This window comes from Schistocerca piceifrons, chromosome 9 (assembly GCF_021461385.2).
Source record: "Schistocerca piceifrons isolate TAMUIC-IGC-003096 chromosome 9, iqSchPice1.1, whole genome shotgun sequence".
NCBI lineage: Eukaryota > Metazoa > Arthropoda > Insecta > Orthoptera > Acrididae > Schistocerca > Schistocerca piceifrons.
In genome coordinates this window covers 129,310,235-129,325,309 of record NC_060146.1, presented here as the reverse complement: position 1 = coordinate 129,325,309, position 15,075 = coordinate 129,310,235, and the positions used below count along the sequence as shown (strand labels likewise).

Sequence of the window (15,075 nt, the reverse complement as noted above, 5' to 3'; positions counted from 1 at the left end):
CTCCGCGTGCGATGCTGGTTGTCTTCACCAAATCAGCCAGCCGCCGGAAGGAACCAAGGATGGCCTCAGAACCCAAGCGGCAGGCGTCATTCGTTCCGACATGTGCTACTATCTGCAGCCGGTCACACCCAGTGCGTTCAATAGCTGCCGGAAGGGCCTCCTCCACATTACGGACGAGACCCCCCGGCAAGCACACCGAGTGCACACTGGCATTCTTCCCCGACCTACCCGCTATTTTCCTGAGGGGCTCCATAACCCGCCTAACGTTGGAGCTCCCTATAACTAATAGGCCCGCCCTCTGTGACTGTCGGGACCTTGCCGGAGAATCGGCTACTGGCCCAACAGGCGAGGCATCCTGTGGTGGCTCTCTTCCCAGTCGACTCCTGACTCTTTTTCTCTGACGACATCAGATAAGTCTTCCCACTCATAGAAGCCTTCAGTGTTCTCTTTCCATCTATCCGATCTCTCCTTTGCATTTAACTGTGGAATTCCCATTGCGCCCGTAATTTTACCACGTCTGCTTTTGATTTCACCGAGGAGTGAAATAGATATTAGTGTTAGTGGCGTTGATAAACAGCTGAATCGTCTATGTTTTCGAAATTCATGCTGGTTGGCATGGAGAAGGTCATTCTCTTCGAGATAGCCCATTACGTCTGACCTCAGAACATATTCTAAGATTCAACAACAAGTGGATGTCAAAGGTATTGGACGGCAGTTTTGTGTATCAAATGGTTCAAATGGTTCTGAGCACTATGGGACTTAACATCTGAGGTCATCAGTCCCCTAGAACTTAGAACTACTTAAACCTAACTAACCTAAGGACATCACACGCATCCATGCCCGAGGCGTTCGCGCGGTTCCAGACTGAAGCGCCTAGAACCGCTCGGCCACACCGGCCGGCTTTGTGTATCACTTCTGCTACCATTCTTGTAGACAGGTGTCACGCGTGCTCCGTTCCAGCTATTAGGCAATGGTTTATATTCGAGGGATCTACTATAGCCTCGGAAGGTGTCTCATGCTGCATATTACGCCCGTGACACTAGCAAAACTTGCTGACACGCGGAACATCAGCGTACAAAGTGCAAGCCTACATGGCTGAGAGGCAAGCAAGAAGGAGCCGTGCGTCAAAACAACGAGACGCACCGAGGCAGAACACCAAACCAGAACGTCCTTCCGGAAGCAGTGAGCGGGTGAGAGACGGGGAGGACCAGAAAGGGCTTCCTGGGACCGTGACAGCCGCCTCTCTCCCAGTGACTTGCAACGGTAGCACAGCCCCAGCGATTCCTGAGTTGTGTCTCACCGCACCAGGGGATAACAGTCCAGAAAAAAATAATAGAAAAACCGGTTTTACTCCTGACGTCAAGTGCAGTACAGTAATGCAGTGTAGGGGTGTACGGTGCTGTGCAGTGCTCTGTAGCACGGCTGTTGATAAAATATCAATATATCGTTTTACCGTTTTGCAAAAATGTAGTCAGTAATAGCATGCCACAACCCCCCCCCCCTTGCCAATAGATACGGCAATATCAAGTGCCAATATCTTCATTTTATATTGTTTTATTCACAGTTTTCGGCAAATATTTGAAGTCGTTCTTTTGAAATAGAACATAATTTTAGTTTCACAGTGTGAAGGAGTCTTACTACTTTTTGAGCTTTCATCACGTCCAGTTTGTCTCTTTCACTTGTAAAGCAAGTATAGGTCGGTACGAAAGGAGTAGTCTGATTGCGCTCGGGGGGTAACGAACTGAATGGAATAACAAAATTTCCTACGTGAAGAAACAGCACACTAGTTGTGTTAAGAAACTATTTTTAATACAACTAGCGTTCTGTTTCTCCCCATCGGTAGTCTCCAAAAACAGTTGTTGAAAGTGACGAACAAAAATCTAAACAAGATTGGTCATTGCGGTGTCCAGAGAACTGTGACGGGAAAGGCTGACGTAATCGGCGCTTGGGGCTACCAACAAAAACAGCAACGTTTAGCGTTTTGACACTACAACTGGCGTTTGCAGAAATGAAAAAAAAAGGGGTCGAGATGAAGTGTTGCGGACAAATCTGACACGTGACGAAACTGAACGACGGACGCATGGGACACCTTTTATTGTGCCACTTAAATGCAGTTACCGCTGTTAGCAAAGTGGTTGTAGCCAAGCGTGAACGTGCACCTTTTTCCTTTCAATTCTTGCTCTAAGGGATACTGGCAGACTGCTAGTTTTTTTTATGTACGGAATATTTAATAACAAATCAATACTTAAATATATTTCAAACGCCAAGATCGCTTAAATACTGTTTACTGGATAACCGGTTTCGACACACTAAAGGTGGCATGATCGGATCTGTGAAGATACAACATGACCGCAGCGCTCATGTACCAAATAGTTTTATCTTGTGACTTCGGTTGTACACATCTGATGGAATAGAACAACCATGAGAGGAGTTGTTTTTTATTTCTGTGACAATGATTTTATATCAGCTGGTCTGCCTCATGTATGGTTTATAAACGTTAAGGTACATTCAGGTATGTGGTACTGTACTAATAGTAATGTATATAGTGTAACTCACGTAAGCCCTCCCTCATACCTGTCATGTTGTATCTTCACAGATCCGATGATGGCACCTTTAGTGTGTTGAAACCGGTCATCCAGTAAACAGTATTTAAGCGATCTTGGCTTTTGAATTATTTCTACAACAGAGTGATCGCCCCACAACACACTATGCGTTCACTGCAGCCGATATTTTTACAGGCCGCTGCATCGATATTTTTAATGTCAATATATCGATACATCTTTTCGATACATCGGGAGCCGGTGACGATTTTTTATAAACATCGATATTTAGGATTCCCGATGTTTTTAAACCTATCAACAGTCCAACTCTCTCGTGCTGCAGAGTGTTTACATTGTATAGTGTAGTGTAGAGTAGAACTGCACAAAATTCGTGATGCAGCAACAGGGCACAGGACAGTAGTGTAACAGCACCTGCGTTATGGCTTCCGGATGAGTGTGCAAGAAGGGCCTTCAAAAAGTATGTTACACATGTCCTCCCATGCTAAGATGACTGCGCATCGTCAGGAGAGAGTACGTGTTCCAGGCCTCCTACAGACACAGTTTGGCTGCGGTGCGTGTGACAGGGGCACCACAGTGAGGGAGTGTACCCGTGCGGCAACTGAAACTGTGTTCCAGCGTTGAAGTACGCGGACCGGTAAGAGTCTTGCGGACAAAACGCCAAAATTGCACACAGATTCACAATAAAATTCTGGCGATATTCGCACCAAGTGTAATGTCGTCGCCAACCGTAGTGATACGGTGCAAATAATGTGACCGAGGCCCCACAGACGTGAACGGTGCTGACACGGAGGGAAGGGCATCCACATCGAGCACAGAGGACAGTGGCCAGGCGGTCGGGTAACTGATTCGCAGCAGCCGCCGATTTTTCACCCATGAGGAGGAACGCACAGCGGATCTCCAGTGGCTACGTGGGCAACGAGCGCATTTCTACCGTCGAGGAACAGAGCAACTGATAGAACGTGCCGATAATTGTCTAGAGAATCTTGGTGACTGTGTTGAAAAGCCGTGTCATGTGCAGTGCAGCGTTCACTAAAAGTTACTTGGTCCGCCACAATAATGTGTAACTTCTCGTCGTATGTGTGTGCCAGAGGAGCGAAGGATAGTAGGTAGACTTTTTCCCCTTAACGTGAATTCATTTCCGTTTATCTCTCTCTTTCGATTTATATTCTGTACTTTATTCTTACTTTCTTAAAACAGAATACTTTGTTTCAACTGTATGCCACACTTACCTCCAGCGCTGAGTTGTTCAGCTGGTCCTGGCTCAGGTTCACGTTCTTCGTCTGCATCCTGAAACGAAGGATCACGAAGTTAAAGCAAAATCAACTGTTAACCCATGTGTATGAAATTAGAGGAGGGGGTGGAGGAGGAGGAGGAGGAGGAAGAGGAGGGAAATAATACTCTGTAAGGTGGTACTGTGTACTATGGGTGCATTCTGTGTGACTGAAGCTGAGAGAAAGTCTCCATGCCTAAGTCAAGGAATTAACAAAAAATAGGAAAGAAAACAGTTCTGGTAACTATCACCTTACTTGCTTTATGGACGCTTCTAGTATGGCAACTGAAAAACAGGAAGAAGGAATGTTTTCGATATACTCTAGATGTACTGTACAGGTATAGAAATGGAACAAAGGAGGGTGCGATGGAGCAAATACGGCTGGGAAAGAAGTATGGAGGAGAAAAAGGAAGTTTGCGATTTCACGTCCCCGCTACGGTCGCAGGTTCGAATCCTGCCTCGGGCATGGATGTTTGTGATGTCCTTAGGTTAGTTAGGTTTAACTAGTTCTAAGTTCTAGGGGACTAATGACCTCAGCAGTTGAGTCCCATAGTGCTCAGAGCCATTTGAACCATTTTGATTTCACGTCCCGTCGACGGCGTGATCAATACGTCAGGGCACACTTTGTTACATCCAGCTTTGATTCCTGCCGGCTCGGAGATATGCTCCGCTCGGAGATTGGACGTACTGCTGTCTTCATCATGATTCATCCTGATCGACAGGCAAGTCGCCGAAGTACCGACCAGTCTACCCGACGGAAGGCCCCAGCCACACGAACATTTCATACTTTGCTATGTAGTGGTATACATAAGAATGCTGAACAGATGGGTAGACCGTGTAACCAATAAAAACGTATTGATTACAGATGGGGAGAAGAATAATGAAACAACTTGACTAAAAGAAGGGATAGGTTGACAGGACATGTTCTGACACACCAAGAGATCACCAGTTTAGTACTGGGGGGAAGTGTGGTGGGTGAAGATCGTAGACGGAGACCAAGAGATCAGTACAACAACCATATTCAGAAGGATGTAGCTTGCAGTAGTTACTCAGAGATGAAGAAGCTGACACAGCGTGGATTAGCATGGAGAGCTGCATCAGACGATGCTTAGACCTGAAGACTACGACGACGACGACGCGTTGTCCTGACATACACTCTAAGACTTAAAAAAACGACACACCACGAAGGAATTATCCGAAAGGGACGGAAATCGATACATGCGATGCACATGTTCAGACAAACAAATGTGACCGAGCGGTTCTAGGCGCTTCAGTCTGGAACCGCGCGACCGCTACGGTCGCAGGTTCGAATCCTGCCTCGGGCATGGATGTGTGTCATGTCCTTAGGTTAGTTAGGTTTAAGTAGTTCTAAGTCTAGCGGACTGACGACCTCAGATGTTAAGTCCCATAGTGCTCAGAGCCATTTGAACCATTTTGAACTGTCGCCCGCCAAACAGCAGTTGAACCAGAGTGATGGTCTGGGGTACCATTTCTTTCCACAGCAGGATATCTTTCGCTGTCTTCTGGCACGATATCCTTCAGGAGGACATCCAATAACTCTGTCAGTCAATTCCAAGCAGAATAACGGCTTGCATAAGAGCTGGAGCTAGGCAAACGCATTGCTGACTTGTCCAATTTGTGAATCTCTTTCTCTTGAATAAATCACCAAATTTTTTCCGAAATTTTAATCTTTCTTGTCTGTACGTGTACATCACATCTCCCGATTTCCGTCCCATTCGGATAATTCCTTCGCGATGAGTGTTTATTATGCTACTGTATGATTTGTTGTAGCTACAAGTTTAAAATTTCGTTTTCAATTCACGGTCTAGAAATAGAATAAAATAAGGAAAAAATAAATTCATGCTCATAAATTAGGGATAATGCTGATACATGGTGAAACAACGCTCTGGTGGGCGGTTTGCGGGTTAAAATCACCTCGGGGTATGAGCATGCGGTGCATTTGACCTGCGGTCGTCGCACGGTGGCGCTGGCAGCAGTCCACATACCAGAGGTGTGTAGGTGCATGTCAGAGTACGGTGCAGCGAGTAAGTGTGCAGACGTTTTCAGACGTGCTAATGGTGACTGTGTGTTGAATATGGCTCAAAGAACACATATTGATGACGTTATGAGGGGTGAAATACTAGGGCGACTGGAGGCTGGTCAACACAACTGGTCGTAGAACGGGCCCTCCGTGTGCCACAAAGTGTGATCTCAAGATTATGGCAACGTTTCCAGCAGATAGGAACCGTGTCCAGGCGCTACAGTACGGGACGTCCACAAACACCACAAGAAGACCGATATCTCATCATCAGTGCCCGCAGACGACCACGGAGTACTGCAGGTAGCCTTGCTCGGTACCTTACCGCAGCCACGGGAACAGTTGTCTCCAGACACACAGTCTACAGACGACTGAACAGACATGGTTTATTCGTCCAGAGACCTGCAAGGTGCATTCCACTGGCCTCTGGTCACAGGAGAGCCCGTAAAGCCTGGTGTCAAGGACACAGTACATGGTCATTGGAACAGTAGTCCCAGGTTATGTTCATGGGCGAGTCCAGGTATAGTCTGAACAGTGATTCTCGCCGGGTTTTCATCTGGAACCAGATACCAACCCCTTAACGTCCTTGAAAGGGACCTGTGTGGAGGTCGCGGTTTGATGGTGTGGGGAAGGATTATGATTGGTGCACATACACCCCTGCATGTCTTCGACAGAGGAACTGCAACAGGTCAGGTGTATTGGGACGTCATTTTGCACCAGTATGTCCGCCTTTTCAGGGGTGCAGTGGGTCCCACTTTGCTCTTAATGGATGATAACGTACCGACATGCCATGGTGGAGGAGTACCTTGAAACAGAAGATATCAGGCGAATGGAGTGGCCTGCCTGTTCTCCACACCTAAACCCTCGGATGCTCTCGGTCGACGTATCGCTGCACGTCTTCAAACCCCTACGACACTTCAGGGGCTCCGACAGGCACTGGTTCAAGAATGGGAGGCTATACCCCAGCAGCTGCTCGACCACCTGATACAGAGTATGCCAACCCGTTGTGCGGCCTGTATACGTGTGCATGGTGATCATATCCGACATTGATGTCAGGGTACAGGCGCAGGAAACAGTGGCGTTTTGCAGCATGTGTGTTTCGGGACGGTTTTCTCAACTTATTAACAATAATGTGGACTTACAGATCTGTGTCGTGTGTGTTCCGTGGTGCCTATACTATTGGCGCCAGTTGTGTGTAGTGCCACTTTGTGTGGCACCACATTCTGCAGTTATCCTTAATTTATGAGCATTAGTGTAGATAACACTGGAACTTATCACTGCAATAAAGCTGTGTTTACTATCATTCAAAAATGTTCAAACGTGTGTGAAATGTTATGGGACTTAACTGCTAAGGTCATCAGTCCCTAAGCTTAACTTAAATTATCCTAAGGACAAACACACACACCCATGCCCGAAGGGAGGACTGTAAACTCCGGCGCGACCAGCCGCACAGTCCATGACTGCAGCGCCTAGACCGCTCGGCTAATCCCGCGCGGCTGCTGTCATTCAAAATTCGTCATAAAATGGAGAAATAAAAGAAGATAAGCGTGCGGTACTTTGATGGGTTAGAATTCTAACTCGACACTAATAACAATGCACAGCTTGAAAATCCATCATATTAAGGATCTTACGATGAAGTTAATCATGTTGTGGAAACGCTGAATATTACTTTGAGCGGCTCCCGTGAATGCTTGTCTAGGTGAATACGGATAATCAACATCTTGAACACGTCTAAAGATATTTACAGAGAAATCATTAGCCGCCTCACGCTGTGTATAGAGAGAGTAGCGGCCGAGAACAGAGCCGTGCGGAACCCCACTTAGCAGCAGTCCAGTGCTATTGAGAGCGCTGGCGGTGGGACTCCTAGCGGCGCGGTATCTCATCTCGAGTGCTCCAGCAGAGCTGCCCGCGATTGTGTGCTAATGCGTGGTCAGTCGCTGCGAGAGTTTATTGAGACGAGAGCGGCGCTGTTAGCCAGCGAGATTATCGTATCGCGTCCCTGGATGAAGCAGGTCAGCGGAGCTGCCTCACCCGAGACAGCTGCGTATATCCACCTGAACTGACGTACCGCAGCGATTCATTTGCCTAAATCAATCCGTCTCTTCCGCGACGGTAGCTCTTCCCCCTGTCTCCCTCCCTCATTATGCTCTCACTCGCTTTAAATGGCTAAATGGCATCTACAGAGACCGGACAATTGCTCGTAACTCCCGCGCAAGTCAAACGCAACGGCTGTTTGTGTTGCACGAATAAAAAAAATCTTTGCAATGTTTCCAACATTCCGCACGCTAATGCACATACCAGTAACATACCAACCGCGTTATAGCTCCCACGGATCCAGTCCAGTCAGAATGTATCAGAGCTTTGGAAGCCTTGAGATCCAATAAGACCGAAGGGGCATACAACATTCCCTCGCCTCCTGAATTTCTAAAATCATTCCTGGAAGTGACAACCAAACGACTATTCAGCGCCGGCCGGAGTGGCCGTGCGGTTCTAGGCGCTACAGTCTGGAACCGCGAGACCGCTTCGGTCGCAGGTTCGAATCCTGCCTCGGGCATGGATGTGTGTGATGTCCTTAGGTTAGTTAGGTTTAAGTAGTTCTAAGTTCTAGGGGACAGATGACCTCAGAAGTTGAGTCCCATAGTGCTCAGAGGCATTTGAACCATTTTTGACTATTCAGCCTTGTGTTTAGAATCCATGAAACTGGAGACATGCCATCAGACTTTCGGAAGAAGTATCGTTCACACAGTGCCGATTATAGTTCAGACACTGATGATCAAAACAACCCTTTTCGTAATAAAGTAAACTTTGTGTTCTGTCTTACGGCAGGTCTTGTCATGGGGGAAGCCTCGTCAGAGAGGTCCACCACATGAGCGTCTAGGGGAGTGATTCCAGTGGTGATTTCGCGTTGCCTTCCACTGATGATGATGGAATGATAACGAGGGCAACACAACACTCAATCCCTGAGCGAAGAAAATCTCCGACCCAGCCGGGAATCGAATGGTTCAAATGGCTGTGACCACTATAGGACTTAACATCTGAGGTCATCAGTCCCCTAGAACTTAGAACTACTTAAACCTAACTAACCTAAGGACAGCACACACATCCATGCCCGAGGCAGGATTCGAACCTGCGACCGCAGCAGCAGCGCGGCTCCGGATTGAAGCGCCTACAGCCGCACGGTCACAAAAGGCCTACTTTTCGTAATAAAATCGCTGAATTTTTTCCTTGAGGGTTCTACATTTTTTTTGTGCTGAACCCGACTTTCATTTTGGCTGTCTCGTAGGAGGTCGGTTTCTCAACGGAAAATATTTTTAAAAAATCAAAATTTTCGCACGGTTTTCAATTTTCCGTTTATATTTCGAAAACAATGCGCTGTTCGAAGATAACCATTCTATACCAAATTAAAGTAGACAAAACTTCCTACAAAGTGCAATAGTTTCTTCGATTTCCTGACGAGCTGCATTGACGTTAGAGTGGGCTTAAAAGCAGAGAGTTTTGGTCTTTCTGCGGAAACGTCAGTAGCGCCCGCCCCCCACCCCCACAATTTTAAAATTATGTATAACAAATAAAAGCTACAGCACGTGAAAATACATTGAATTTCCTACGAGAGGTGTCTATAACATTCAATTTTCTCGTGAAGGAGGAAGGAAGTAAAGCGAAAATTATGAAAACGCCTTCTGTGCTCCACAGCCAAACGATCCCCCCCCCCTACTATCTTTCATCAGCGGTATACTTTCGCCGTATGAATGAATTTATGGGAAATATATCTGACGAAAACATTAACAGAACATATTTACAACCTATTAGGTACATGCCACTGAACAGAAATGGGAATATGAAAGATATATGTAGTATCTATAGCACTTCTCTCAGAAGAAAGTTTACGTTTACAGTATTTTTAGACTTAGAGGAAGCTTTTGGCAATATTGACTGGAACCGTCTCTTTCAAATTCTGAAGATAGCGGCTGTTATAGTGCACATTGATGCTTGTCTTTCAACCATACGTCTCCGTAACAGCAGCGACGCCTAATGGCAAGTAATGGCACTAACACTACTAACAATGCAACTACTGCTGTGCACAGTTTGAACATCATTCCTATAAAGCTGGGTAGCCAGATGCTAAATAGTTTTCTGCATCAGTGGTTCAAGTTTAATTAAAACCACCCTGCAATTCAACCTCTAGTTTCAATTTCTTACCAAGACATCATCAGAGGGTTTGAAGACGTTACATAGTAACTCGTGTAGTGAACGGGCCAGTTGAGGCATTTAACAGGCAAACATAGCCGATGTCTGACAGACCATCAGCGAGCAGAGAAGACTCCCGCAGACTTGTCCGCGCGCTGCCGCGTCCTGTCACGGTCGCCGGCGGTGCCTGGTTAGGAGCGGGCCAGGCGCTGACTCAGCCCCTCCCACGCCGGGTTACTGACCACACAGACACACACATCGCGGCGTGGCGAGGCTGCCGCCACAGCAGATCAAGGCCAGCTTCCACTTCAAGGGCTGCGCCACTGCCGTCTTTTTCTAAGTAATTCTACAGCTTCTGGCCGCTTCTAAGGAAGTCTGTAGCATCGCACCAATTAACTTTCTCAGTACAACAGTGTCCTTTCATCCAAAACTCAACACCATTTGGTGGCTCCACTTTCCTTCTGTTTCGTGTAAACTATACACGGAGTGACAATTATTGAACTATATGAAATAAAATCGTCATAACTTCTGAACAGTTTGCTTCAGGACGTTCAGACTGCAAGCTTCGCCACGGAGCATAATGGGAGTTTGTATGCGCATGCGGACGCGCATTGTTGCCCTTGGCCATTTTGCACGTCAACATGCACTGTTCAGTGTGCCTGAGTGGTATTAATTAGAGAAGGGTCACACCATACCTTTTTGTGACATAAAAATATCAAAACACAACCAAAAGGTAGCTTTCAATGTTTACAGAAAACCTACTGGCACTGACGCCACTATACCAAACCCCTCAACACATCCCTCCTCCCACAAAAAACCTGCTTATAGATCAATGCTGCACAGAGCACACAAATTTACACTTCAACATACAGAACTCCAACAAGAAATAGAGACCATAACATATGCTGCAATAAACGATGGATTTGACCCTTCTCTAATTAATACCATGTCATAACACATAAAAACTAAACTTAACAAACAACATCAAACTACACTCACAACTGACAGTGACCCAGCAGTCAAAGATGTAAAAATGCCATATCTTGGAACAGTATCTGACAAATTAGCAAGACTATTCAAAAGCACAGAAGTAAAAATAAGCTTCAGCACCAACAACAACATAACTAGGAAGCTTATTCACAGTATAAAACCACCAGATACCAGTCTTGATGCATCTGGCATTTACAAAATTACCTGCAGCCAATGTAGTAAATATTATATGGGCCAAACAGGCAGAAATTTCAGAACCCGATTCAAAGAACATTTAGACTGCTACAGGCTTGATAAATTTAACAAATCAGCAGTAGCAACTCACATTAAAGACACAGGCCCCCCCTTTGAAAATCGAAGACGACCTCGAAATTTTACAGAAAATAAGAAAAAGTAAGGGAATGAATATCATGGAAGAAATGGACATTTTCATACATAACACAAAGAATGGAGATAACATTCTTAATGAAATAACCGAATTCAAAATGTCATTCTTCAACAGTCTTAAGCAAGTTCTAACTCAATAGATTAAAGATATGTCAATGTAAATAACTGACTACAAATCTGTCAGTACCAAGAACATCGATACAAAACCTCGATAATCGATACAGACACAAATGCTACAGTCCGTCATCTTGTGTTGTGTGTGTAACATCGAAACAATTTGTGCAGGGAATTACGTCGGCAGTCAGTGACACAATATAATGTACCTTAGTGTAATGTCAATCAACAGCTCCGCCATTACACCAGTGATGCAAGTAAAGCAGCAAGATGATGAAATTGTAAGTGATTAACTGTCATATAAAAGCCTTTCACACTATTTTCGTAACACATAACTGATGCAAATCTATCTGCGTCCTATACAGGCTGTGATATACATAGTCAACCACAAGGAAGAAAACCAGCAAAAGACATCACTGATTTCGATTTCTAGCAATACACTGCTCCCCTCCTTCCCCTCAAATGCCACACCAGCAGCTAGAGTGAAAAACAATGGAGAAGGAGTTCTAGATTAATCTAGTTTAAGACTGTATATTTTTAAGTAACATTTCTCTATATGTATGTTGTTGTTGTGGTCTTCAGTCCTGAGACTGGTTTGATGCACCTCTCCATGCTACTCTATCCTGTGCTAGCTTCTTCATCTCCCAGTACCTACTGCAGCTTACATCCTTCTGAATCTGCTTAGTGTATGCATCTCTTTTTCTCCCCCTACGATTTTTACCCTCCACGTTGCCCTCCAGTACTAAATTGGTGATCCCTTGATGCCTCAGAAGATGTCCTACCACCCGATCCCTTCTTCTAGTCAAGTTGTGCCACAAACTCCTCCCCAATTCTATTCAATACCTCCTCATTAGTTACGTGATCTACCCATCTGATCTTCAGCATTCTTCTGTAGCACCACCTTTCGAAAGCTTCTACTCTCTTCTTGTCTAAACTATTTATCGTCCATGTTTCACTTCCATACATGGCTACACTCCATACAAATACTTTCAGAAACGACTTCCTGACACTTAAATCAATACTCGAAATTAAAAAATTTCTCTTCTTCAGAAACGCTTTCCTTGCCATTGCCAGTCTACCTTTTATATCCTCTCTACCTCGACCATCATCAGTTATTTTGCTCCCCAAATAGCACATCTCCTTTACTACTTTAAGTGTCTCATTTCCTAATCTAATTCCCTCAGAATCACCCGACTTAATTCGACTACATTCCATTATCCTCGTTTTGCTTTGGTTGATGTTCATCTTATATCCTCCTTTCAAGACACTGTCCATTCCGTTCAACTGCTCTTCCAGGTCCTTTGCTGTCTCTGACAGAATTACAATGTCATCGGCGAACCTCAAAGTTTCTATTTCTTCTCCATGGATTTTAATACCTACTCTGAACTTTTCTTTTGTTTCCTTTACTGCTTGCTCAATACACAGATTGAATAACATCGGGGAGAGGCTACAACCCTGTCTCACTCCCTTCCCAACCACTGCTTCCCTTTCATGTCCCTCGACTCTTATAACTGCCATCTGGTTTCTGTACAAATAGTAAATAGCCTTTCGCTCCCTGTATTTTACCCCTGCCAACTTCGGAATTTGAAAGAGAGTATTCCAGTCAACATTGTCAAAAGCTTTCTCCAAGTCTACAAATGCTAGAAACGTAGGTTTGCCTTTCCTTGATCTTTCTTCTAAGATAAGTCGTAGGATCAGTATTACATCACGTGTTCCAACATTTCTACGGAATCTTCCCCGAGGTCGGCTTCTACCAGTTTTTCCATTCGTCTGTAAAGAATTCGCGTTAGTATTTTGCATCTGCGACTTATTAAACTGATAGTTCGGTAATATTCACATCTGTCAACACCTGCTTTCTTTGGGATTAGAATTATTATATTCTTCTTGAAGTCTGAGGGTATTTCGCCTGTCTCATACGTCTTGCTCACCAGATGGTAGAGTTTTGTCAGGACTGGCTCTCCCAAGGCTGTCAGTAGTTCTAATGGAATGTTGTCTGCTCCCTGGGCCTTGTTTCGGCTTAGGTCTTTCAGTGCTCTGTCAAACTCTTCACGCAGTATCATATCTCCCATTTCATCTTCATCTACATCCTCTTCCATTTCCATAATATTGCACTGAAGTACATCGCCCTTGTATAGACCCTCTATATACTACTTCCACCTTTCTGCTTTCCCTTCTTTGCTTAGCACTGGGTTTCCATCTGAGTTCTTAATATTCATGCAAGTGGTTCTCTTTTCTCCAAAGATCTCTTTAATTTTCCTGTAGGCATTATCTATCTTACCCCTCGTGAGATAAGCCTCTACATCCTTACATTTGTCCTCTAGCCATCCCTGCTTAGCCATTTTGCACTCCCTGTCGATCTCATTTTTGAGACGTTTGTATTCCTTTTTGCCTGCTTCACTTACTGCGTTTTTGTATTTTCTCCTTTCATCAATTAAATTCAGTATCTCTTCTATTACCCAACGATTACTAGTAGTCCTCATCTTTTTATCTACTTGACCCTCTGCTGCCGTCACTATTCCATCCCTCAAAGCTACCCATTCTTCTTGTACTGTATTTCTTTCCCCTATTCCTGTCAATTGTTCCCTTATGCTCTCCCTGAAACTCTGTACAACCTCTGGTTATTTCAGTTTATCCAGGTCCTATCTCCTTAAATTCCCACCTTTTTGCGGTTTCTTCAGTTTTAATCTACAGTTCATAACCAATAGATTGTGGTCAGAGTCCACATCTGCCCCTGGAAATGTCTTACAATTTAAAACCTGATTCCTAAATCTCTGTCTTACCATTATATAATCTATCTGAAACCTTCTAGTATCTCCAGGATTCTTCCATGTATACAATCGTCTTTCATGATTCTTGAACCAAGTGTTAGCTATGATTAAGTTATGCTCTGTGCAAAATTCTACCAGGCGGCTTCCTCTTTCATTTCTTAGCCCCAATCCATATTCACCTACCACGTTTCCTTCTCTTCCTTTTCCTACTGTCGAATTCCAGTCACCAATGACTATTAAATTTTGTTCTCCCTTCACTACCTGAATAATTTCTTTTATCTCATCGTACATTTTATCAATTCCTTTATCATCTGCAGAGCTAGTTGGCATATAAACTTGTACTACTGTAGTAGGCGTGGGCTTCGTGTCTATCTTGACCACAACAATGCGTTCACTATGCTGTTTGTAGTAGCTTATCCGCACTTCTATTTTTTTATTCATTATTAAACCTACTCCTGCATTACCTCTATTTGTTTTGTATTTATAACACTGTATTCACCTGACCAAAAGTCTTGTTCCTCCTGCCACCAAACTTCACTAATTCCCACTATATCTAACTTCAACCTATCCATTTCCCTTTTTAAATTTTCTAACCTACCTGCCCGATTAAGGGATCTGACATTCCACGCTCCGATCCATAGAACGCCAGTTTTCTTTCTCCTGATAACGACGTCCTCTTGAGTAGTCACCGCCCGGAGATCCGAATGGGGGACTATTTTACCTCCGGAATATTTTACCCAAGAGGACGCCATCATCATTTAA

The 15,075-nt window shown here is 44.7% G+C and overlaps 1 protein-coding gene across 2 annotated transcripts in view; it reads right to left on the bottom strand.

Annotated features, from left to right (window-relative positions):
* LOC124717040 overlaps positions 1-15,075 on the bottom strand; it is an 859,980-nt gene that overhangs the window by 587,041 nt on the left and 257,864 nt on the right. For both annotated transcript variants that reach the window (XM_047243697.1, XM_047243698.1), the window contains exon 2: positions 3,791-3,848. In XM_047243697.1, the coding sequence (XP_047099653.1) occupies positions 3,791-3,847 (57 nt within the window). In that variant the 5' untranslated portion in view covers position 3,848. The remainder of the gene's footprint in view (positions 1-3,790; positions 3,849-15,075) is intronic.